The sequence below is a fragment of the Typopeltis vanoorti genome, chromosome 11, assembly GCF_054136105.1.
Source record: "Typopeltis vanoorti isolate ZY-2024b chromosome 11, IOZ_Tvanoo_1.0, whole genome shotgun sequence".
Classification (NCBI taxonomy): domain Eukaryota; kingdom Metazoa; phylum Arthropoda; class Arachnida; order Uropygi; family Thelyphonidae; genus Typopeltis; species Typopeltis vanoorti.
In genome coordinates this window covers 34,422,432-34,447,991 of record NC_143559.1, presented here as the reverse complement: position 1 = coordinate 34,447,991, position 25,560 = coordinate 34,422,432, and the positions used below count along the sequence as shown (strand labels likewise).

Sequence of the window (25,560 nt, the reverse complement as noted above, 5' to 3'; positions counted from 1 at the left end):
TTCATTACTTCCCACAGTTTAACATGCTGGATACAGTCAAAAGCTTTAGAGTAGTCTATGAAACACATTACCATAGGGAGTCTAAATTCTTTATACTTTTCTATGATCTGGCAAAGGATCTGATCTCTGTTACCTTTCCTAAAACCTGCTTGTTCCTCAGACATCTCTGCCTCAACTTTGGCCTCAATCCTATTTAGAATGAATGATCTTTAATAAAATCTTACTTGCATGAGAGATTAAACCAATAGTTCTATAGAAGTTGCAATCCTTCATATCTTCCTTCTTATGTAGTGGTATGAAAACTGAATTCTTCCAGTCTTCTAGGCCATGATCGTGTCTCCCATATCCTTGTAATCAACCTATGAAACACTCTTATCCCACCATCCCCTGTGGCCTTAATTAATTCTGCTGAGATTCCATCTGCACCTGGGACCTTATCGTTGTTAAACTGTTTAACTGCTCTTTCAACCTCATACCTAAGTGGAGGAATTTCCAAATCAAAATGTTCCTGATGAGAAGGCTCTTCCAAATTTTCTCTGTCCTCACTGCTGTACAGTTCCTCATAGTATTCTTTCCATCTGTTTTTGATTTCCAGTTCTTCTATTAGTACTGCTCCATTCCTGTCTTTAATGACATTCAATTTGGGCTTAAACTTGTGCTTCAGGTTATGAACTAAATGAAATAAGCTGCTATTAGTCGACACAGTTTCATGCCAACTTCTCATTCTCCTTTTTCATTCCATTTATTTTTGTTCTGTTGAATAGTCTTCTACACACTGTTTTCTTCCAAAAATTATGACCTCCAGCTTCATTCTTTCTTACAAATGACAGAATTATGCATATATTGCAACTTCTTGTGTATGGTGTCAGTATAAAAGTGCTATCCAATAATTCCAGGATTAGCTACAAGTGGCGTGTTTGACTAACAGTGACTTTCCAGTGTTTTTTTTTAATGCTGCTTCATTATTAGTTAGTTATAACTGTTATAACTTGCACTGTTTCCATGTAAATGTAGTTTACTGGCTTCTTTGTTTGCACTCTTCAGTTTTTAAAACTGAGTGATGTTAAAATGCAAAAAAAAAAAAAAAAAAGTTAGAATCAAACTTTTTTTTCCAACTTGGTTAGCTGTTCGAAAGAAGTTTGAAAAGTATTGAACAGCTTTAGAGATTAGATGGATACAGCCTTTTTTATTGGTTTCCTTTGTACAAGAGTGAATGACATGGATTAAGAATGCTGCGCATTTGAAGGTTAGACTGTTAAGCATGTTGAAAAAAGTGTAGAAATCTACTCCTGAAGACTGTCGTTGTTCTCACAAAGTTGAAGACATATAGGGTTTGTCTAATTCAATATATCGGTGCATTTTCTTTTCTTCAAAACTGCCAAAGCAGTTTGGTTGCTATTTTGGCCATGGCTGTGGTTGCTCCTGCAGTATTTGTGGTTTCAGTATACTTCCTAGACCTGACTTCCTGAAACTTCTCAATTTGTTCTACAAGATAAAAATGCAACTCTAACTAAAGAGGTTGAATATCATTTCAGAGAGCCAAGCAATTGCAGGCAGTACTCATTGTCATCTCAAAGGACTGCAGTTAGGCCTAATCATCTTATGTTTGGCAGTGTTATTGCAGCACTACTTCTTTCTTGTTCTTTCTTTAGCAACAACTGTTTCAACTGAAACCTGTCAAGTGAATCATATCTCTCCATTTCTTTCTGTTCTTCCAAATTCTTCCTTCACGGTTTCTTTTTTATACATCTGCACTTTATCTGGTCTCCACCTTTCCTATAGTCTCCCTCTTGGTCCCTTCTCTCAGCTTTCATTCCATACATTCTTCTTGGTATGCCTTCTGAATTCATTCTCATTAGATATCCATATCACTCCAAGTGAGAATTCATAAGCATTTCTTCAACACTTTTTTTGTACTAAACATAATGTCCACATTTTTTATTCCATCTTTTTTCTTTCCTACTTAAAACTTTCATTTTCATTGCTTGTATTCAAGTTATGTCTCTTTTTTGTTAGTCACCATGTCTCTGCTACATAATTCAAAATGGGCAAAAAATAACTTTTGTTACTAAAAAGCTTGCACTTCAGTGGGACCTCAATGTCCCAAAATAGACTTATACTGTTGAAAAAAAGGTTTGGCTCAGTGAAATCCTCCTCATTACTCCTGGTCTAAATTTCCATCACTAGAAAGAATACATCCCAGATATTTGAAGTTTTCATTGCTCTTCAAATTATGCCCATTGAATCTAACACTATTAACTACAACATTTAACACTATAATGTTTACATTTACACTATAATTTAAAACCATGCTCTTGCTATTAATATGTAACCCATAGTTCTGTGGCACACTGTGCCATTTGTCCAGTTTCTTCTCTATTCTTCTTAATCTGCCCAAATCACCACATCATCTGCAAACACACTTGTTTCTCCTATCTAATCATTAACTGTGTCTAATATGTCATTCATCACTACAATGAACAGCAATGGAAATAAGACACTTCTTTGTCACAGTCCATTTTTAAATGTAAATCACTCCACATGACCATATTTACTCTTACCGCAGCTCATAGATTTAACATACATATTCTTTATCATAAGTATTTCTTCTTTTTCTTTACCTATTTTTTCCAAACTTTCTAATACTGCTTCCCATTGAATTCACTCAAAGACTTTTTAAATCAAGAAATGCTATAAACAGGCTTTTTCCAAATTCCAAATGTTTTACCATTTGGAATTTGGAAAAATTTGGAAAAATTTCTCTTAAAGCAAAAATCAAATCAATAATTGATTGACCTTTTCTAGAACCAAATTGCAGCATTATAAGAACAAAATAAATATGATGATATTTAGCTTCTAATATTTTGCTGGATTTCTAACCAGATCTTCAGAGCTTAAACTGCTTATCACATTATACACTCAAATATAACCAGTATACTGCTGTGCATAATACAGAGCAATACACTGGTTTATATCTGAGTTGTAAATCAGCAGTTAGAATTGAAGGAGATATAGGAAAATGATTTGATGTAAAATCAGATATAAAACAAGATTTACACAATCTCTACTGTTATTCATCATACATTTGGATATATTATATAAAAAAGGAAAGTGGCATTAAGCCTCATCCCAGAATTGGAGATGTTAATCTCAGCCCATTATGCAGAGTTGAATATCAGTTATTCAGCATGTGCAATCTGAGGATAGTGAAGTTTCATGCATAGCATTTCAGTAGCATTTTAATATTATTAGTAGTTTGGATTGAAAAGTCAGTGATGGTTAAATAACTATGTAGTGTATGTGCAAGAGCCAATCATATTGGTTTATCTGTATTTTATCTTGCCTGACAGGTTTATCTCTAAACATAGTTACATTGAGAAACTTGTGAGGAAGGGAGGGAGTGAAATCTCTATAGATAACCTGTTTTTTTTTTATTTGCTATCAATACTTCATTACATTCTCAATTTTTTAACACGTTTTAGAGCATTTTATGTGATATATTGCTCATATAGTGGAATTTTCGTATTTAAGTATTGTATACAAAGCAGGTTGTGTAACAGAGTTTTCTGATTTTGTATGCATAATTAACTAGTAATGGATAAGAGTATACCTCAGTGCCATATGGTCGGAAAGATCTGGGTTCAGTTTCCATTCAAGACATAAGGAACCTTTATCTGGTTCTCTGGTTCTCTTTGACTAACGGTGAGTTAGCCGGTCTCATACGGAGGTAGCAGTGGGAAGGGTCACCCGGAAACTCGGGTTTTTGCTCCCCAGAACAGGCAAACTGGCCCTGACTGAGTACACCACGTATATCCACACACATAAAATACGTCCCCCCCCCCCAACACTAGGCTTAGCAACAAGCCAGTTGGGGTTGCTTAAAGTCACAGTATGTAATAGCAGACCCTGCACCTGCATGATAAAAGCACTAGAAAGAAGAAGAATGAACTCATTGTCGTCATCTGAACAATTTAGGTATAGGCTTTCTTATGTCCTGTTCCTGATCTGTAGATGAGGTTGATCTTTCCATCTTAGTCTTGGATGCCCACGGTCACTTCTTTCTGTAGGTTTATATTCTAGTGGTAGTTTAGGAATCCTATTGTTATTCATTCTTTCTATGTGGTGTAGCCAATTTTGATGATATTCTTCTATTTCTTGTATGGTGTTTTTAGTATGTGATCGTTCTTTTTTCTGTGTTTTTCTTTTTATCTAATCTAGTGAGTCCCAGGAGAGGGCTTAGAAACTTCATCTGTGCTGCTTCCAATCTTTGTCTGTTTTTTTTTTGTTTTAGAATCCAAGTATTAACTAATAATAGATATTGTTGTTTTTGTAGAAAACTTAGTGCATGTATCTGCTTTGTATTGAAAATTCATGTGCAAAAAAATCATTAAGAAGTTATTATTGTTAAATGAATTCAAAGGACTCGTTATGAGAGGATACCACACAGTCCACTGTCCACCGGTCCACTAGTATAATCGCCATTAACCATCCATTAATAGTATTTTTGCCTATTAATTGCATGTTTGTTGGTCAATTTTCCTGTGCAAGATGAAGAGCCAGAGTTTCTGCGAGAAAAAAACCTGCCACTTCAATGTGCAATCAGATAATTCACCTTCAGGTAAAAAAAAAAGACCATGTAAAGATTCCTCTTGTCATGATGAAAATCAAACCACATATTTTCCAGAAAGAGGAGCACTACAAAGGAGCTTTGTAAAGACCCAGTATGGTTTTTTGCTGTCTCATGCCAACAAATTTCAAACCTCCTTCAGAGCACTTAAAAATAATCACTCCACATGAGAATGACTGCAAATGAAAAACACCCAAATGCATTAATAGCAAAGAACATCCAACTTCCTCCCTGAGCATGCCAGAGATGAAAAAACTAAAATGAGATTCAAAGGATAAACATCAGATCAAGCAGAACATATCATATCAGTAGACAAAAAAGGGAGTACAAGCACATCTTGTGCATAATAGTTTCATGATATAAACAACATCAAAAGGGGGAAAAATACATTTATTAAACTTACTAATATTTCTACCTAGCATCTTCAGAGTGCAATCATAACTATGACAAGTGCACAGCATTGACCTAAATAAATATGGAAAACAATTCAAATTGTAACAGAAACTGAACTAATGTCCTTACATGGCACCCTCTCTGAGCCTGATAACCATGAAATTAATTTGGAGAAGTCAGACTATTAAGTCTCAAAATGGCAGGCTCCCAGATTTTTGGCAAAATTTCTCTATCTAATCCTATGTGAAGGGGTATCCAGAGCATGATCTGCCAATCCCAATTGCCATACAGATGTCATCTTAAATGCAGTTTTTTGTCTTCTTCAAGCCAGATGTTTACTGATTAACCAATCTATCCAAGTAGGGTAAACTGTAGGCACAAAGGAACTATTCACTTCAGGATGTACAAAAGGATGAAGTTCATCTTTATGAGAAAGATGAAAGTAGCTAGCTGAATGAAAAGTTTAAAAGTAGCCTTTAGTTCATATTTGCAGAACCTTTGGCTAATTTTTCTGATATTCCTTTAATATATAAGATGGGAATGGTTTTGCTGTGATCCTGCGTGTTGGTTGCAGGAGAGTTGGGGATATATGCAGTATTTTATCTATTTTATAGGGTTGTAGTCATTGACTAAAATGGCATTGCAGAGGTCCCTGAACTCAGTTTCAAGGGCTGTGTTATTTGAACAAATAACCGTGGATCGGTTAGTATGTGTTTTGAGAATGACATACTTTTGGGAATTGTAGCGGTATGATCACGTGAATAGTGTGATTAATAGAGAGAACGTTTATTGTCAATAAGCATGTGTTAAATTTTGGAGGGACTTTTCACTTGAGGTACATTTTTTAAATTTTCTCATATTTTTGACAGGTTTTGATAAGTAGAAAGTTTTTTACATTGGGTGTACTATACGTTAAAGATAAGACTACGTTAAACATAAAGACTCATGATAAAAAATTTACCACGAGTTGCCTCGGACCTGAAAATACTTCAGGAACAAACTTGACTCACCTGCTTGTTTGCTTACTTGGGAAAAAGAATTAAAACCAAGTTTATGAAATTGCTTGATATCTTTAACATATAGTATACCCAAGGTAAAAAACTTTCTACATCTTTCTCTCATCCTGAGATTTTTATTTAATAAGGTCAAAGCACCTTGTGGCAACTTGTATAGGTAAAATTTATAAGTTCTGCATTACTTCAACCTTGGCATCTCAGGCTCCGGCTTCCACTGATGAGACCTCAATAAAGGTCGAAACTGGTCTGGGTAGTGATCTTTCCCTTAATGCATAGCATCATACATGTCTGCAAGGAGATGTGCTTTGCATTATGGGAAGTACTAAGGAAAGTGATCAGAGCTTACTCCACCTTCACCATGAGTTACCTCAGACCTGAAAATACTTCATGCGCAAACTTGACTTACCTGCTTGTTTGCTTACTTGGGAAAAATGGATTAAAACCAAGTTTATAAAATTGCTTGGTATTTTTAACGTAGGTTTTGATATGATTTTAATGTCATAAGAAAATGTGGTTTTCATTTAAAATATAGTTTAGTAGGAACATGCCTGGTCATCATTACAGGAACTATTTTAGTTCCTGTAATTATTATGAACATTGAGATATTCAAATCATTGATTTGTCAAGCAAATGCTTTGCTGGAAGCTTTCAGCTGCTTGTTAAACTAACTAAACACAGTTAGTGGTGACACAATAACTAATAAAGTAACAATGCATGGCCTTCAAAGTCTGGCCATGCACTGTTACTGTAGTGCTTGGACACGAATAGATGTGCCTGTGATTGTTCCTTTTTTTTAGCCTGATTTTGTGTAGTATCAAACAGGAAAACTGGATGTATCTATTAACAACTGATAGCTTGTATCGTGTTCTTTCTAACAGTGAGTACTTTACTCCATAGTGTCATCTAAGTGTATGAGTGATTTTTATTCTATCCTTTTTGGTCCAAATATGGCTGATGAGACTGTATCCATTGCTCAGCTACCCTTTGATCTCACAATAGGATTATTAATATAGCAATTGCCATAGCCCCCCCCCCCTCCAGATGCTGCTTCATCTGGGAGGGACAAAAGTTAAAAGCAACAACCCTCTGAAGTTCAAGTTCATGGAAATGTCACTTCTAGGAACAAGCTGCAAATCTATAAGTACATTTTTCTTGAACTTTGTACCTTAGTGAAACTTAGGAGCTCAAGCCAAAACTTAGTATTACAACCTTGACTATAAAAAAAAACATTAAGATGGCAGCCCACTGTGAAGTTGAGTTTGGGAGAGCCCTTGATTTTATGCATAACATTGCCAAAGTTAGCAGCAATTTAAGAAATGAGTAAACTAATGAAAGTATTCAACAAAGGAAAAACGAAACAAAAGTATTCAAGGAACAATCCACCACAACAAAACAGGTACAGACTAATTTAGATCAACCGATACTGCTATATTTACAAGCTGCTAAAAACAACAAAAACAAACACAAAGCAGATAACAAATCTTGCTTTAAATTAATTGTCAAACTGGTTGCTAAAATAAATAGCAAAGAAACTAAAAACATCACGAAAGATAAAATAGATCCAAGAAAAATCAGAATCATAAAAATAAAAAGTATTACTAATGGAGGAGTCCTAATCAAAACCAAAGTAAAGACAGATATTGACTTACTGCATAATGAAATCTCTAAGCAAGGAACACAAAAACACATTAGCAGCAAATCCCAGTAAGAAATATCTTCCAAGACTAATTATATATGATATTCCCAGTGAAATCAATATGAACAATGCAATTGACTCAATGCACTTACAGAATGAAGAGCTCTTTGTCAGGGATACAAAGATTACTCAAAAATTTATCATGATAAATAAATAAATAAATAAAAACGAACGAGAGGAGCCTAATTATTGAAGTTGATCCAATGTTGAGGATAAAATTGCTGAAAACTGGTGTTAAAATGCTGTGGAGAATTTGCCATTGCATAGATTATAGGTGTTCTGAGGTGCGTTAACTGCAATGAGTTCCACCATCACACATGAGACTGTAGGGAGAAAAAACACTTGACCTTTCTTCTTTAAAGAACACAAGTGTGCAGAAAATCAGTCTAAGATGAACTGTATAATAAACTGCCACAATCATAAAAATCATGCCAAAACCAAAAAATGACTGCAATCGTGCAAACCAAAAATGACACATACAACTACTAAAGACAGCTCAAAATTAAAAACATAGATTTTGGAAAGCATTAAAGTTAGCAGAAACAGCACTACTTCCCTGGCATATCTTCAGCACTATCAAGACTGTAAATAACTTAACAGAATTCATAAACAGAAGAAATATAGGACTAGGATTTAATACAAGAACCTTACAACATTAACAACAGAATATGTGGCTTTCCAACTAATAATAAAATATTTTTCAAAGGATCAGAAAGAAAGAAAAAAAGAGAGCTGCAGTACCCACGTCAACCCTGAAGTCGGGGTAATGTTAATTTCTCAGTACATCAACGAGGTCTCAGTACTTATTAACATTGAATACCACGGAATTAAAACTTTGCTGCAAATATGCATCTATACTATCATAGCGACATAAAAAGGCGACTTTAAAAAAATGGGCAACATTGTGGATTTTACCATCAATCACGGCTTAATTCTTGGAATGGATAGCACTCACTGCCCATTCTGTTTTATGGTTTAACGAGAATACAAACAATAGAGGTATAATCTGGAAGATTTTAAAGCATCAAATTTTCTACACATACTAAATGACAACACTAATATTCCCCCCCCCCCATCGTTTGAAAAAAAACACCAGAGGAAGCAGCTTTGTTTACCTGACAATAGCAAACGATGCTATTTTATCCCAGATTTCTAAATGCATATGTGAGGAAGAAGAAAGTTGTTCCAATCATCGCATATTAAGTTTAATTATTAGCATCAAATATTTAAACTGAATACACGAGTCAAACGAGTGCACTAATTTTAAGTACATAACGAAGAACACCATCCTAGACACATTTGCAAAAACATTGAAAGGAGAATTTGAAAGAATAATTTCAGTGCATTGCACTGTCGACAACAAACAGCAGCTTAACCTAGACAAGAACATAGCTATCTGGACATCAGCACAAGCTGATATAGACTTCCTTCTTTCCAAACTTTCATTATGTCTGCAAAAATCCTGTGACCAAACACTTGGAATACCCAAGAAGGTATTCCAAGTGTTTGGTCACTTGGAAATGTTTGGTCACTAAAGATCGATAGAAAAAATATCAGTACCTTGGTAGATTGACAAACTAACAGTCTTAAGAAAAAGCATTAATGCACTATCAAAGAACCTACAACAATCAAGATTTAAGGCAGAGTAGACGACAGAATTACATATTATAAAGCCAAATAATATGTATCTGATAATATATATATGATCAGTCCAAAATTAGAAACATGAAAACAGAATCTTGGAAAACATTTTGTACTGTGTTGACTGTATCAAATCCTTGGAACTGTATATATGAATTAGCAGCAAGCAAAAATAAAACATATTATCAACTATTAAAAAAACAGATGGCTCTTATATTAGAAACTGCAATTATAATGATAAACAAGTTTATTCCTGATGGTGTCCAATCATCAGATGAGAAAATTCACAAAACATGCAGAGACAAAGAATGGAAACAGATATTGATACTCCTATAGATACTCCTAATTATTTATGTCTAATGAAATCAAATCAATATTGAGATTGATGGTTCCAAGAAAAATCCCTGGGAGGATGGGATAACTAACGACATACTCCTAAAAACATTTCTAGAATTCCTCAAATTTATAACAACAGTTTACAACAAATGCCTCAAGAAAAAAATGATTTCCCTTGTTATGAAAACACTAAAATTTTATGATAATCAAACCAGGAAAAGAAGCATCCAAAACAGCAATAAAATATGCAGTCGACCCTGAAGAATTGTAATGGAACTATCTTACCCTCTCTCCACTCCTTTGGAACCTTGCCAGAGCTGAGACTTAGAGTAAAATTAATTAGTCTCATAAATGTTGCAGGCAAGGTACTAGAAAAACTTCAGATAAACCAAATAATGCACTTTGTCTGTTCAAGAGACCTATTAATAAGTAGCAATCAGTATGCATTTAGTCCTCAATCAAGCACAGTAGATGCTATTATGGAGGTTAAGAAATTCACTCAGTCTACATAAAAATAACTATATACTATTGATCTAACTCGACATGCAAGGTGCCTTTGATGCTGCATGGTGGCAAGCCATAATTACTCAATTAAGAGATTTTAAATGTCCAAAAAATCTACTCTACCTTACAAAAAAGTTATTTCACAAAAGAGCAACCTTGACATTGAAAACAACAACTGTAACAAAAGAAGTCAAATAAGGCTGCCTGCAAGGGGACCAGGTTTCTGGAACATCCAGTATGACTTGTTATTAAGACTTTCTTTCACTACTGAAACCAAAGTCAGGTTTTGTCAATGATATGATGATAATGATTCCTGGATGTGACAGCTTACAGTTGGAAGTAACAGCCGATGAAGAACTTTTTAAAATTGCGGAGTGGACACGCGAGAAGAAAGTTACTTTCAATAGTACCAAGTCTAAAGTGCTCCACATCTCACATAAACAATCAAAACAACCTATAATGGTTTTACTAAACGGGGAATTTCCAGAGGGGAGTTAAAATACCTAGGAGTAACAATTGACAACAAATTTAACTTTGATAAACACATCTCATATGTTCCTGGAAAAAGCTTAGAAATTGTAAACCTTCTAGCTAAGATAGCAAGGATAAACTGGGGGGTAGGCCAACAAGCGTGAAAAACAATATATACCACATATGTATACATGACAGAGTGATGTAGGAATTGAGGTATATGAACTGGAAGTGCTTAGTATATTGAAAAATATCAGTGTGAATGCAACAGTGGGCCTGAACAGTATATGTGCTATGAGAATGTGCAAGTGAACTGGCAGTGCTGCTAATTATTATCATAATTATAAAAAACCTCCATGTAGTCAAAGACTCATCATGGGAGGTCCACTGTTATTCACATAGTTTATCATGCTGCACCTTAAATGTGTTCACTGTCACTGCGCTCACCATGCTCTCAGGCAATGCATTCCAATCACTCACCACTCTGCATGCAAAAACCTGCTCCTCATCCCCTTGCTCACACTCTCCTTGTACAGATTCCAAGGATTTGACCTCTTGTTCTCTTCCTGTCTTCACCCATTCTATGCAAAATCTCCACAACATCAATCTGGTAATAACCTCTTAACTGCTTATATCCTCTCTCCTCCTTCTATCCACTATTTTCTGCAAATTGCATTTTGCCAATTTGTCTTCATACTCAACATTGCAGAACAGAAACCACTTTAGTCAATCGTCTCTGAATCTTTTCTAATACATCTTCATCTTTTTGAAAACCAGCTGACCAAATCTGCACTCAGTAATCCGTATATGGCCTGATCACAGCCTTATACAAGAGAACCATAACATCCTTACTTCTACAAGTCAGTGCCCTGCACGTCATTCCCATTATCCACTGTGTTGTCCTCACAATTTTAGTAACATGTCCCCAAAATTTTAGGTCCTTGTCTACAATCACTCCAAAATCTCTCATCTCCTCTACCTCTTCCAAGATATTTCCACTGACTGTGTACTCTGCTTCCCAAATTTCAAAACCTTACACTTTGCAACATTGAATTGACAACCCCCACTCATTCGTCCATTCAGCCAGTGTATTCAAGTCCTCTTGCAAAGCCACAGCATCTGTTCTACTCCTGTTAGCTCTCCCCCAGGGGCACGCCAGCAATGTGTGCGACACACACAGGCGTCAGGATAGTAAAGGTGCCAAAGATTTCTGACTGATAACTTTTTGTGGCTGGATGGATCTCAATCCCCTGGATTATAATCCCTTCATCTCTAAGAAGTTGGGTTTATTTAATAAGAGATTATCGAGCACTTGGCTCGCCCAAATTAGGGCGGTGTGGGAGCGCTTATACCAATGAGCAGAGCTGCTTTCAGGCGCTTGTGCTTCCATCTGTCGTTTTCATCATAATTAGATGACTCTTGAGTGATTTGATTGGGGTGAATAGCTGCTTTGGTAAAATATGCAGAGGCAATGACATGGAGAAATGTGGGAATATCTTGGATGTTAGCATCTTAATGAAGGAGAGCATTCCTTACAAACCACGGAGCATCAAATATCATGCGGAGACATTTGTTTTGGATGACTTGTAGTTTTTTGATGTTGCTGGGGGAAGTGTGACCCAATGCTGGTGATCCGCCGTACGTTAAAGTAGGTCTAATAATTGTTTTGTAGATCTGTAGCTTGTTTTCAGTGCTAACTTGGCTTCTTCGGTTGAGAAGAGGGTAGAGCTGTGCAATTGTGGAGTTTGATTTGTTGCAGGCACGATGTGAGGGTTAAAACTGAGGCGGTTATCTAGTTGTATACGTAGATTTTTGGATTTCTATGGAATAGCTGTGTTGAAAAGTTTAACTTCTCCGTAGTGGGATGCTTTCCTTCTTGTGAAAAGAATGGCAGTGCTTTTGTCAGCATTAATGGCTATCCTCCTTTGCTGAACCATTTTTCCAGATTTGTTGCTATACAAAATAAATAACGGAAAAAACTCACGTAGAAAGATTATTTAATAGTATAATTTTCGCCTGTGTGTCACAGGCATCTTTAGTACATTAAGCTCAAAATTAAACACTAACTGACAATTCCAAAAAGCGCCACCTAAGTAGCTGGTGTAAGATAACTAAAAAGGTCAATAACTTTCCTAAAAAAAAAAAAAAAAAAAAAAAAATTAATACAATAAAAAGTTAGGAAAGATTAGCTGATTTGTAAAGTACTATCTCCCATAAAGGGGATAGACGTAAGCCGTCGGATCTGTTTAAGTTAGGAGAACGAAGTAGAGTTTCACATGTTTCTCTATAAAGGCGTTCCATGAGAAACTGACTTTCAAGTCAGTTTCTCATGGAACGCCTTTATTCTGATGACAAAATGTAAAAAAATAAAATTGTTACTTTTCAATAAAATTAAATGAATAAAGCTTTAAAACAAACATAGTCATTCTTTTTTTCTGAATTTTTATAAACTTTTTATGCAAATTTAGGTTTATTTTAATTCATTGCTTTGGTTTTATGTGGTTTTAGAAAAGTATGGAACGTATCCTTAATTTTTCAATGTAAGTTAGGTCTTTTTTGTGCAATTTGTTATATGCAGTTTTCTGTAGAAAGTGTCTACGTCATAAAAAGAGACCTGAGTGTGTGTGTGTGTGTGTGTGTGTGTGTGTGTGTGTGTGTGTGTGTACACACAAGGTTGGTCTCAACCATAGATGGCAACACTATTGGCAAGATTTTTTTTTTCTAATTTCGTACATCTGTCATAAGCATAAGTTTGTTTTATACAGCTGTCTAAAGCAAAAGTATCCCTTGAAATGGATAAAATTGAGTATCGTGCAGTTATAAAATTCTTTGTAAAAGAATGCTTAATGCCAAAAGAAATTCATGCGAAGTTCATAAAAGTTTATGGGCACTCTTCTCCTTCATTTTCGACAATTAAGAAATGGGCTCCCGAGTTTAAACGTGACCATACCAGCCTTGAAGATGATCCACATGAAGTACATCCAAAAAGTGTAACACCATCAGAAATCATTGATCATGTGGACGATATGGTATTGGATGACTGGTGTGAAATTTTGGAGACTTTAGGCATTTCAAAAATGTGTAGGATATATTTGCACGAAGAACTGCTTGTGAAAAAGCTTTGCGCAGGAGGGATGCCATGCTTGCTCACAGCAGATCAAAAACGCACTTGCATGAAAATCTCTGAATTCTGTTTGGAGCGTTTTAACAAGAATAAAACTGATTTTCTGCATCAATTTATTACTATGGATGAGACTTGGATTCACCATTATACACTAGAATCCAAACAGCAGTCAAAACAGTGGACAGAAGCCGGTTGTTCAGCGCCAAAGAAGGCAAAGTCTGTTCCATCAGCAGGAAAGGTCATGACATTGGTGTTTTGGGATGCTAAAGGCATTTTATTTATTAATTATCTTGAAAAGACTAGAACAATAACCTGGGAATATTATTCCGATCTTTTAACCAGACTAGATGAAAAAATTCGTCAGAAAAGACCTGGTTTGCAGAAGAAAAAACATCAGGACAATGCACCTGCCCACAAAAGTGTTTTGGCAATGGGAAAATTAAGGCATCTACACTATTAATTAATTAATTATCATATGATGATACAGCAGCCGTGAGTTCCCTTTACGGGAATGTACAGCACGATGGTGCTGTACATTCCTGTAAAGGGAACCCACAACTACTGTATCACTTCCCCCAAATTTTATCCTGGCTCCAGAACCGGCATAGCTGATGAATGAGGCCTATGACTGGGTCAGAATTCCTGACTGTAATCCATGTGTGTCCACAGGCCAGTTTTTCTGCTTGTGGGATGAAAAACCCCAGATAAACTGGCAGAAAAAACCATGCTGTCTGCTCCCAAGACCGGCTAACTTGGCTATGGCTGAGGAAGATCCTTGAGCTCCTCACATCTTGGATGGGAATCGAATCTAGGACACTCCTTCCCCAGGCATATGGTTGCGAAGTGCAAAGCCACTAGGCTAACCATGCAGATGATCTACACTATGAATTGTTGGAACATCCACCCTATTCCCCAGATTTGGCTTCCTCTGACTTCTATCTCTTCCCCAAACTAAAACTCTTCCTTGCTGGTCAGCATTTTTCTTCGAATCAAGAGGTGATTGCAGCTATAGAGGGGTGTTTTGCTTACTGAGAACCACTACAGGAACCGGATAATGGCAGTGGAGCATCGCTGGAATAAATGTATTAGTCTTAAGGGAGATTATGTTGAAAAATAAAAATAATTTTGAAATTATGAATTCGTTTTTTCATTGTTAGGCCAAGAACTTTTCAAACCACACACACACAGACATACATACAAGTAGTAAAATACTCTGATCCATAGTATTTTCAAGGCAGATGCAAATGAATGTACCAGTCTGTCCAAAGTAGGCTAAATAGGTACAAAGAGCTTTATACACTTCAGGATGTGCAAGAGAATGAATCTGATCCTTTTGGAGAATGGATGATGGTATCTAGCTTAATGAATGTTTTAAAAGTGACATGGAAATTATGTTGATAGAGAATGTTAGCACTTTTTTTTCACATGTATCCTGAATATATGGGATGGGAGTAGTTTTGCTGTGATCCTGTGTGTTTATTGCAGGAGGACGGGGAGGATTGCAATATTTTATCTGATTTAGGATTGTAGCCACTGGGTAAAAAGTTGCTTAGGTTCATGAGCTTAACTTCAGAGGTTGTGTTATTAAAACAAATAGCCCTAAATATCTGTGGTGTAAGTGTTTTCAGGATGTTGGACTGGGTACTTGTATGATTGGTTATAGGGAATATTTCAAGTGAATGCCCTACAAGAATTGATTGAATGGTCAATAAGGAGCTGATAGACAAATAAGAGGGGAGATGATAGGATCTTTTATAGGATTGACACCGAAGACTTCTCAGTACATGAGAGAGAGCAAGGGATCAGCCCCTGTAAATTGTATAAGAGTGTTTTCATAGGTTGGTGAATGAGTTGCCAGAAGTGGTTGTAAGTACTTTGTCAGTAAATGTGCTCAAGGACAGGTATAATAGATATTGTGTGAACATTCATTAGAATGGGTCTCCTACAAGAGTCCAACTCTATGGAGCTACCTAAGAAATGATAATAAAGAAATGAAAAATAGGAAAGCTGATTATAATGGCATCACTGCAGAAGTTTTAAAAACTGATATCTCAATTATTATAAATGTGCTCTATTCACTATTCTAAAATATTTGAGAAAGAGGGAAATAGTAAAAATACCCTAGTAAGGATATTTAGAAAATTGTAATAATTGGAGGGGCATAAACCTGTTGTGTTATTTAATAACATTTTTTGCAAGGTTATTCATTCAAGAATCTTTAATAATAGAAATCTTTAAAACACTGTGGTAGGCTGCAAGACATTTTGCAGTATGTTGGGGATTTTCAGATGTATTTATAAGTAAATACAATCATATATATTGCTTTTATTTTATTTATTTATTTATTTTTTTTATGTTGGGCCCTTACACGAGAGGTTGGTAGATCAACCTATAGTACATTGGTACCATGTATAGGTTGGGAAAGAAGGTACTTGTTCGCATTTGATTTGAATGACTGTATATTGTATTCCTTAGGGAACACAACAAGGGAAAGACTGTTCCATAGTACAGCAGTTGCAGGGGGAGGAGGAGAAGAAACTTGTTCTGTGGGTTTCAAGGTGCACTGTATAGGGGTGTTGAGCAGCAGCTGCACGTGTTCCAACGAGCTTAGTACTAAGTGGGGGAATTATTGATGTTATTTCAGATGAACATTTTCCATGGAAATATTTATAGAAAACACAGTGTGGAGACTCACCATCTGTGTGAGTGGGGTGAGGGAGCTTGGAAAGAAGTCGACAGACACTATAGTGTGAAAAACAAACAGCCATTGTGCCCACCTTAATAAGATGTAGGACCTCCTTTCACTGTGATGACTGCAGCAATCTTACGGGCATACTTTCCACAAGCATACAATAGTGATCAATGGAAATCTTGGATCATTCTTTTTGTAAACATGTAATGAGGCCCTGGACTGTTGTGGGACAGACATTGCTTCACCTCACCCGACACTATAGTTCATCCTACAAATATTCAGTAGGGTTGAGATCAGGGCTCTATGAAGGCCAGTAAAGCGTGGTGATGTTCATGTCCGTAAACTATGCAGTTACAGCAGCAGCTTTATGATGAACAGTAAATTTCCATCAGTACTTGAACCTTTGTCTCTTTCATCAGAAAGAGACAATGGTCAGTTATGTATAAATGCCACAAAGTAGAATTCATTGTCCAGAAGGTACTGCTTCCTGCTTTGTGGCATTTCGGATACCTCTCTGAGTTCATTGCACCACAGAGGTCTGAGGCCAAACTAGGAAAACAAGGACCATACCATCACACTACCACCTTCGAATTTTGAGTTATAGTTACGCAATGGTGAATAGTGAATCCAATACAACCACACCTATCCATCTGCTTGGTAGAGGGTTTAGTGTGATTCATCGCTCGATAACACAGCTTCCAATCTTTCACATCCTACTGTACCTGCTCTTTGTACCACTAAAAACAACACTGCATGTTGGTTCAGTAATGTGGGGCTTGCATGTTGCAGTCCTATCACGGAAACTGGTGTGAGCCTTGGTTCTGAATATTTTTGTGCAGATTCAATTCCAGATGATGCCCAGAACTCTGCATTCAACATGTAGGCCAGTGAATGGTGATTTTTACATATTATCCTTTGTAGCACTTTGTCATGCTTGGTGAGTGTATTGGGTTGTCCACTGCAGTTAGCACTTGCAGTTGATTTCCTGAGCTTCCATCTTAATATTGTATTACTGATTATTCACTTGGAATGGCCCAATTTGTTTACAATTTGCCAATGAGATAGGTCTGCAACATGACATCCTATCACAATGCCTCTTTCAAACTCCATCAGTTCCCTTCTCGCAGCCATTTCACCCAGACGTAGTTGCATGATTTGGGAGCATCATATTCCTCCAATTTATACTGGCTCCAAACATGTGACTCATTACAATGACACGATGCGCCTTGCCCATGGGATGTCATTGACTTCTTTCCAAGCAGCGTATTGAGGTCTCCATCTATGCTGAAAGCAGAGACACTTTAAAACTTCCTACGGCTCTGAAACCCACAAAATTTCTGTGAGGTCTGATTTTTTTAATATGTTGAGCCCATACACAGGAGGTTGGTTGGTTAACCTATAGTACATTAGTACCGTGTATGGGTAGTGGTTTGGGAAAGGAGGAATTTGTTTATATTTGATTTGAATGACTTTAAATTGTATGTGTCCAACATTTTCATTAATGTACTTTCTGTATCTTTATTCTGAGAAGCAATATGAAGTAGATGTTTCGGATGCAAATAAAGGTTAATGATTAATGGCCTTACAAAGTACTTTATCATGATAAGTGACATTTCTACAGTATTCTGGAATAACCCAGCAGGAAAACATTTCATCATTTAAAAGTTTTCATCCTTTTGGGATATGGAATATGCTCCTGAAGTTTTTCTGGACCTTTTAGGCATCCTAGATGTGCAAGTGCATGCACCCACACGTATGAACAAACAAAAATCCAGACATTGCTTAATGACATAGATACATTCAATAAAATCACTTTGTTAACAGAGCTAAAAATAACGTAGAATGAACAAGGATGTTTTCCAGTATTCAAAAATAATCATTTAAAGAGGGAAATATTTTTTAAAAAATATGCATTAAAAAATCAGATAAAACAAATGAACATTTATTGTAATTAAAAATTAAGTAGTAATCAAACCTATATGTTTGAACAGCTTTGCTACTGTGTACATTTTTTTTTTTTTTTCAGAAATAAATCCAGCTAGCATCAATTGCCTTTCAGCTGTTAACAAAACATTTCTTTATGGCAGTTTAATGCTTTCAGTATACTTCTGTTCACTAAACTTCATTCAAAGTTAGATCATTCTCTGCTGTCAAGAATTTCTAACATATGATTTATCACTTTAAACAATCAGATAGTCTTCCTTGTTCAACATCTGTCTCTAGAGGAAGTTCGGTTATTTTCTGGCAAACCCACAATTTTTATGTTATTTGTTTAATCTTTAAATCATCAACTCCTGTCATTTTGAATGTCATCTACATCAACCTCAAAGAAGTTAATTTCCTGCACCATTTGCACATCAATAATAGTACTCTCAGATTGTAAACCATCATGTTCTTGCCACTTCATGAACATGATGGCAAGAACATGATGCAGAATTAAAACTATAGTCTGTCTGACATTTATATTTTGTGGAAAAAACTCAAACGCATTCATTATTGCAAAGTTTTATTCTCAGAGGACTCATTAAGGTGTGTGTGTGTTCTTTTTTAATGCCAATTCCATCTTTGAAGGCTGTGGCTTTCATATCATGCAATGGCTAAGGATGAGGTGAAGCGCTTCCCAAATGGCCCCAAAGGTGGGCCATGGCACCTTGGGGGCCATTAGTTTTGTTGAGGGGTGGCCGAAATAATGAAAACAAATTTTTAATGTTTTAAAACCATGTCAGATGTGTATGTAAGATGCTAAAAATATAATATTTGCATTTCATTTTTGCAATATTCATTGTGTATGTTTTGTATTGAATATAAATACAATAAATATTACAATAATATAGCTCTGTATTACGATTTTTTTTTTTTTTTTTTTTTTTTTTTTTTTTTTTTTTTTTTGATGGATGCCGTGAAATATTTTAATTTTTCCAAAAGGGGCCTTTACATCCATAAGTTTGGGAAGGGAAGCGCTGGTCTAGAGCAGAGTTTCCCAAACTTTCAGTATCCACATACCCCTTTTAAAATTTTATTAACGTTGGCTTACATCTTCTCAGGCAAAGATAATTTGAGAGCAGTTAAAATAACATTTCATTCAAAGAGATAATTTTTAATTATTAAATACATTTTAGTTATGAGTCCAATATACATACAGTAGATTTAGTGGAAAGTTACGATCACATGGTTTGAAGTATTTGAATTTAAACATTTAATGAGAACAATTGCTGCAATTGAGTTTGAGTTATATGTGTTTTGCATTATGAGAGATACTGAGATAGGAGTGATGATATCTTGGTCCACCTTTGCACCGAGTTGCCTGGTGTTGCACTACCTTTCCTCGGTCCTGAAGATATTTTCAAGTGCAAACTTTGTTTGCTCACACGTGGATAAAGGATTAAACTAAATTTATTATAGTCTAACCAAGTGCAAAATAAACTTTCAGTATATTATTAGCCAGCCTGGTTAGCCAAGTGGTTAGCGTATCCACTCTCCAGCCAAAAGGCTGCAGGTTCGAATCCCACCGTGGGCATGGATGTTTGTGATTGTCTGTGAAAGTACTAATGTTGGTGGTAGTCGGCAGTAGATGGCATTTGTGTTAGATGATGAAGGTTGGTGGAGTAGTGAGATAAAGAGTTGTAGAGGAGATGACCTCCCTCGACGAGTCTTTGGACTCCCTGGAGGTGTGATGTAATAATAATAATAATATTGTAAGTTGGCAAAACATTTTTCAAGTAACAGTCTAAAAATATTTTTTAAAATAATTTTTACTTCATTTCCAAAAGTCACTTCACTTCACTTCCCACCACTCTCATCCTTGCTGCAAAGCCTTCAATTCAGACCATATGGTTGGAAAGCAATCTTGCAGTCTACCAGATGCAGCCTTAACAGAGGTCAGTTAATACATGCCATGGCAAGAGGCACATTGTTTAAAACATCCTTTACATTTTTTTAGCTATTGAAAAATTCATTATAGAATCATTAAATAATAAATTTTTCAATAGCTAGATCCTGCACTTATCTACAACAGTTGGATGACAAAATTATTATTAAAAAAAAAAAAAAAAAATCAAAATTTTAAAAAAGTGATTTGTATCCCCTAAATATCTTTCACATACCCCTGGGGGTACACATATCAGTGGTCTAGGGAAACAAACATTATATGTTTTCAGGCCTCCAATAAGTAGTGATGATCTCATACCGATTTTCAACCTAAAGACTTTTGTAAACATCCATGCAGCAGTGAGCTTTGAATTCGTAGGTTCATTGAAAAGCAGAGATATTATCCACCAGTCAACCAGTTTTGACCTCACTTCTGATATTTTGTAATTTACTATGTATTATATATTTGCATTTTATTTTTTGTCCCTTTATATGTCTTACCAAGGATCTTGACTATGTTGCTTATTAATGTTTATCAGGTAGACTTTTATTAAGCTAAGGCTACTGCTTCTTCATCATAACAGGGTAGAACAGTCCTCAGTATTGGCCTTGAAAATAAAAAGGATATGGCACTGAAGCGATTCTGTTTAGTAGAACTATCTTGAGATATGATTTGGTCAGTAGGTGCTACGTACGCATCATTCATATCAGGTTACTTACAGGCTTATAGGATTTCCCAATCATGAATCATAATATCTGTCTATCAGTTATCCACTTAGTTCTAATCTGTTTCATAATTCAAATTTTATACGACACTGTATTTTATTGATATAAATATGTCATGGTTTGACATGTCTGCTTGGTTAGGAGAGTAGACAAGTGTCTCTGCTTTCCAACTTATAGGCTGTAGGTTCGAAATCCATTATGGCATAGATGTTTATGTAGGTTTTCAGTGATACGTGAATTCTTTCAGTGGAAAGGTTTTTGTATTATTTATCTCACTCCATGCTACTAATATGCTATGGGTTTTTAACTTTTCATAGATAAGATGAAACATATATCTTAATTTACATTTCTTGAGATATAAATGCATATGCATAATTATTTACGAATATGTGTTACCATACACAAGATTATTACATGGATGGTATTTTAAAATTTTGACAAATTTTATGCTTATGGAAATATCTGAATACTGTGAGTACATATACTGTTGTCTTCTTTCTTGTCTTTTTAGATAATGCACAAAACATTATTCAAAGAATTCGGGAAAAAAAAGTTGAAGATTCAAGTTCTGGTCCTACAGGATTGTTACTTATTTTTAATAATGTGTGCTATCATATCATCGAGGTAATTTTCCTTCCCTTTTTAATTAATAAACTAAACTCACTTTCAAAAGAAGAATTTATTATACTTACTGCAGTTTGTATATAAAGTCTTTGAAAAAAAACAGTAAATAATTAAGATTAATAGTTGATGAAATTGGGACAATCCCAGCAAGCCAGCAGTGGATTTATTTAAGCTAAAAAGAAACAAAGGAATCAAAGCTAGACATATAAATGGTAAGCAACCTGGAATGGAAAAGAAATTAAGAATAAGAATATTGAACTTATTAACACTTACAGATAAAGCAGAGAAAGAGTTAGTGGATGTTAAGATGGAGATGAAATTAGATGTTTTGGATGAGAGTGAGACAAAATGGAAGAAAAAAGAATTTAAGAGGAGACTGTGTTGTGTTTTGGAAAAGGAACAGATGACCAATCAAAAAATAGTGTTGGTTTTAATCATCAGTAATGTAGAAAGTTTTTTACCTTGTGTTTATTATATGTATAATCATCAGTAAAGAAGTAAATGACAATCATAAAGGGTGATGGAATTAGTGATAGGATAATGAAGCATGTATTTGAATGTAATGGAAAACAGATCTCACCTGTCTCCAGGTATATGTACCACGACAAGGTTAGATACTGAGAAAAAGACATTATTTGAGGAACAATTGCAAGGTATTATTCAGAATAGAGTGTAATCATCTTATCTTAATGACAGTTTAGAGAAGAAAGAGATGACATTAGATGTTTTGGGTGAGAGTGAGACAAAATGGAAGAAAAAAGAATTTAAGAGGAGACTGTGTTGTGTTTTGGAAAAGGAACAGATGACCAATCAAAAAATAGTGTTGGTTTTAATCATCAGTAATGTAGAAAGTTTTTTACCTTGTGTTTATTATATGTATAATCATCAGTAAAGAAGTAAATGACAATCATAAAGGGTGATGGAATTAGTGATAGGATAATGAAGCATGTATTTGAATGTAATGGAAAACAGATCTCACCTGTCTCCAGGTATATGTACCACGACAAGGTTAGATACTGAGAAAAAGACATTATTTGAGGAACAATTGCAAGGTATTATTCAGAATAGAGTGTAATCATCTTATCTTAATGACAGTTTAGAGAAGAAAGAGATGAAATTAGATGTTTTGGGTGAGAGTGAGACAAAATGGAAGAAAAAAGAATTTAAGAGGAGACTGTGTTGTGTTTTGGAAAAGGAACAGATGACCAATCAAAAAATAGTGTTGGTTTTAATCATCAGTAATGTAGAAAGTTTTTTACCTTGTGTTTATTATATGTATAATCATCAGTAAAGAAGTAAATGACAATCATAAAGGGTGATGGAATTAGTGATAGGATAATGAAGCATGTATTTGAATGTAATGGAAAACAGATCTCACCTGTCTCCAGGTATATGTACCACGACAAGGTTAGATACTGAGAAAAAGACATTATTTGAGGAACAATTGCAAGGTATTATTCAGAATAGAGTGTAATCATCTTATCTTAATGACAGTTTAGAGAAGAAAGAGATGAAATTAGATGTTTTGGGTGAGAGTGAGACAAAATGGAAGAAAAAAGAATTTAAGAGGAGACTGTGTTGTGTTTTGGAAAAGGAACAGATGACCAATCAAAAAATAGTGTTGGTTTTAATCATCAGTAATGTAGAAAGTTTTTTACTTTGTGTTTATTATATGTATAATCATCAGTAAAGAAGTAAATGACAATCATAAAGGGTGATGGAATTAGTGATGGATAATGAAGCATGTATTTGAATGTAATGGAAAACAGATCTCACCTGTCTCCAGGTATATGTACCACGACAAGGTTAGATACTGAGAAAAAGACATTATTTGAGGAACAATTGCAAGGTATTATTCAGAATAGAGTGTAATCATCTTATCTTAATGACAGTTTAGAGAAGAAAGAGATGAAATTAGATGTTTTGGGTGAGAGTGAGACAAAATGGAAGAAAAAAGAATTTAAGAGGAGACTGTGTTGTGTTTTGGAAAAGGAACAGATGACCAATCAAAAAATAGTGTTGGTTTTAATCATCAGTAATGTAGAAAGTTTTTTACCTTGTGTTTATTATATGTATAATCATCAGTAAAGAAGTAAATGACAATCATAAAGGGTGATGGAATTAGTGATAGGATAATGAAGCATGTATTTGAATGTAATGGAAAACAGATCTCACCTGTCTCCAGGTATATGTACCACGACAAGGTTAGATACTGAGAAAAAGACATTATTTGAGGAACAATTGCAAGGTATTATTCAGAATAGAGTGTAATCATCTTATCTTAATGACAGTTTAGAGAAGAAAGAGATGAAATTAGATGTTTTGGGTGAGAGTGAGACAAAATGGAAGAAAAAAGAATTTAAGAGGAGACTGTGTTGTGTTTTAGAAAAGGAACAGATGACCAATCAAAAAATAGTGTTGGTTTTAATCATCAGTAATGTAGAAAGTTTTTTACCTTGTGTTTATTATATGTATAATCATCAGTAAAGAAGTAAATGACAATCATAAAGGGTGATGGAATTAGTGATAGGATAATGAAGCATGTATTTGAATGTAATGGAAAACAGATCTCACTTGTCTCCAGGTATATGTACCACGACAAGGTTAGATACTGAGAAAAAGACATTATTTGAGGAACAATTGCAAGGTATTATTCAGAATAGAGTGTAATCATCTTATCTTAATGACAGTTTAGAGAAGAAAGAACAGGAATAAAAAAAAAATTCTCTACTCATTTGGTTTTGGACAGAGGAGGGACAAAGATAATGAGATTTTTGCATATCTCAAAATTGAAAATAGCTGATTTCGGAAAAGACAATTAATTAAACTTAAATTTTATTAGCATAGAATTTGTGACCTGGTATCAAAGACATTTTCAGTATGATTTTTTATTATTATTATTCAGGCCTCCATGGAGTCAAAAGACTCATCGTGGGAGGTCCTTTCTAAGAAACACAAGTCTATCAAGACTCATTGAGGGAGGTCCCTCCTAGGAAACACAAAGTCTATCATACCACTCCTTAAACACATTGACCGTTCTCGCCCCCACCACTCTATCAGGCAATGCATTCCACGATTCAACCACCCTCCATGCAAAGAAACCACTCCTCACCCTCTTGCTCACAGTTCCATTTCGTAACTTCCAGGTATGGCCTCTTGTCATCACTTCCTCCCGCTGTTCAACCAAGCAAAAGAACTCCCCAGTGTCAACCCTGTAACCACCTCTCAGCAGTTTAAAAGTCTCAATCATATCACCTCTCCTTCTATCCACCAAACTCTGCAGTCTACACTCCCTCAGCCGATCCTCATAACTGACATAGTACAGTCCTGAAACCATCTTTGTTATCTGCCTCTGTACCCTTTCCACAGTTAATTTATCCCCTTCAAATCCTGGGGACCAGATCTGAGAACAATAGTCTAAGTGTGGTCTGATCAGAGTCTGATATAACGGAATGATAACCCTTTTATCTCTGCAATCAGTGTCCTTCTCATTATTGTAACAATCCTCTGTGTTATCTTCATTACCTTTGCAATATGTCCCCTAAATGTCAGGTCTCTATCAATCATCAACCCCAGATCTGTTGTCTCCCCTACTTCCTCCAGTTTAACTAACTCCTCCCATAGAGTATGCAGCATTCATTGATGTGTCCCAAACCTCAAGACCTTACATTTTGCTGCATTAAACTGACAGCCCCCATTCATTTGCCCATCTATCTATCTAGCTTATTCAAATCCTCTTGCAGGGCTACCACGTCTGCACTATTACTAATAGCCTTTCCCAACTTCACATCATCTGCAAACAACTGAATATCCCCTTGCAATCCACGGACAATGTCATTGATA

General features: G+C 35.4%; 1 protein-coding gene across 6 annotated transcripts in view; it reads left to right on the top strand.

Moving 5' to 3' along the window:
• The window catches only part of LOC150101430 (testis-expressed protein 47-like), a 360,248-nt gene that overhangs the window by 168,142 nt on the left and 166,546 nt on the right, over nucleotides 1-25,560 (top strand). For all 6 annotated transcript variants that reach the window (XM_090400900.1, XM_090400902.1, XM_090400904.1 and 3 more), the window contains one exon: nucleotides 21,605-21,717. In XM_090400900.1, the coding sequence (XP_090257026.1) occupies nucleotides 21,605-21,717 (113 nt within the window). The remainder of the gene's footprint in view (nucleotides 1-21,604; nucleotides 21,718-25,560) is intronic.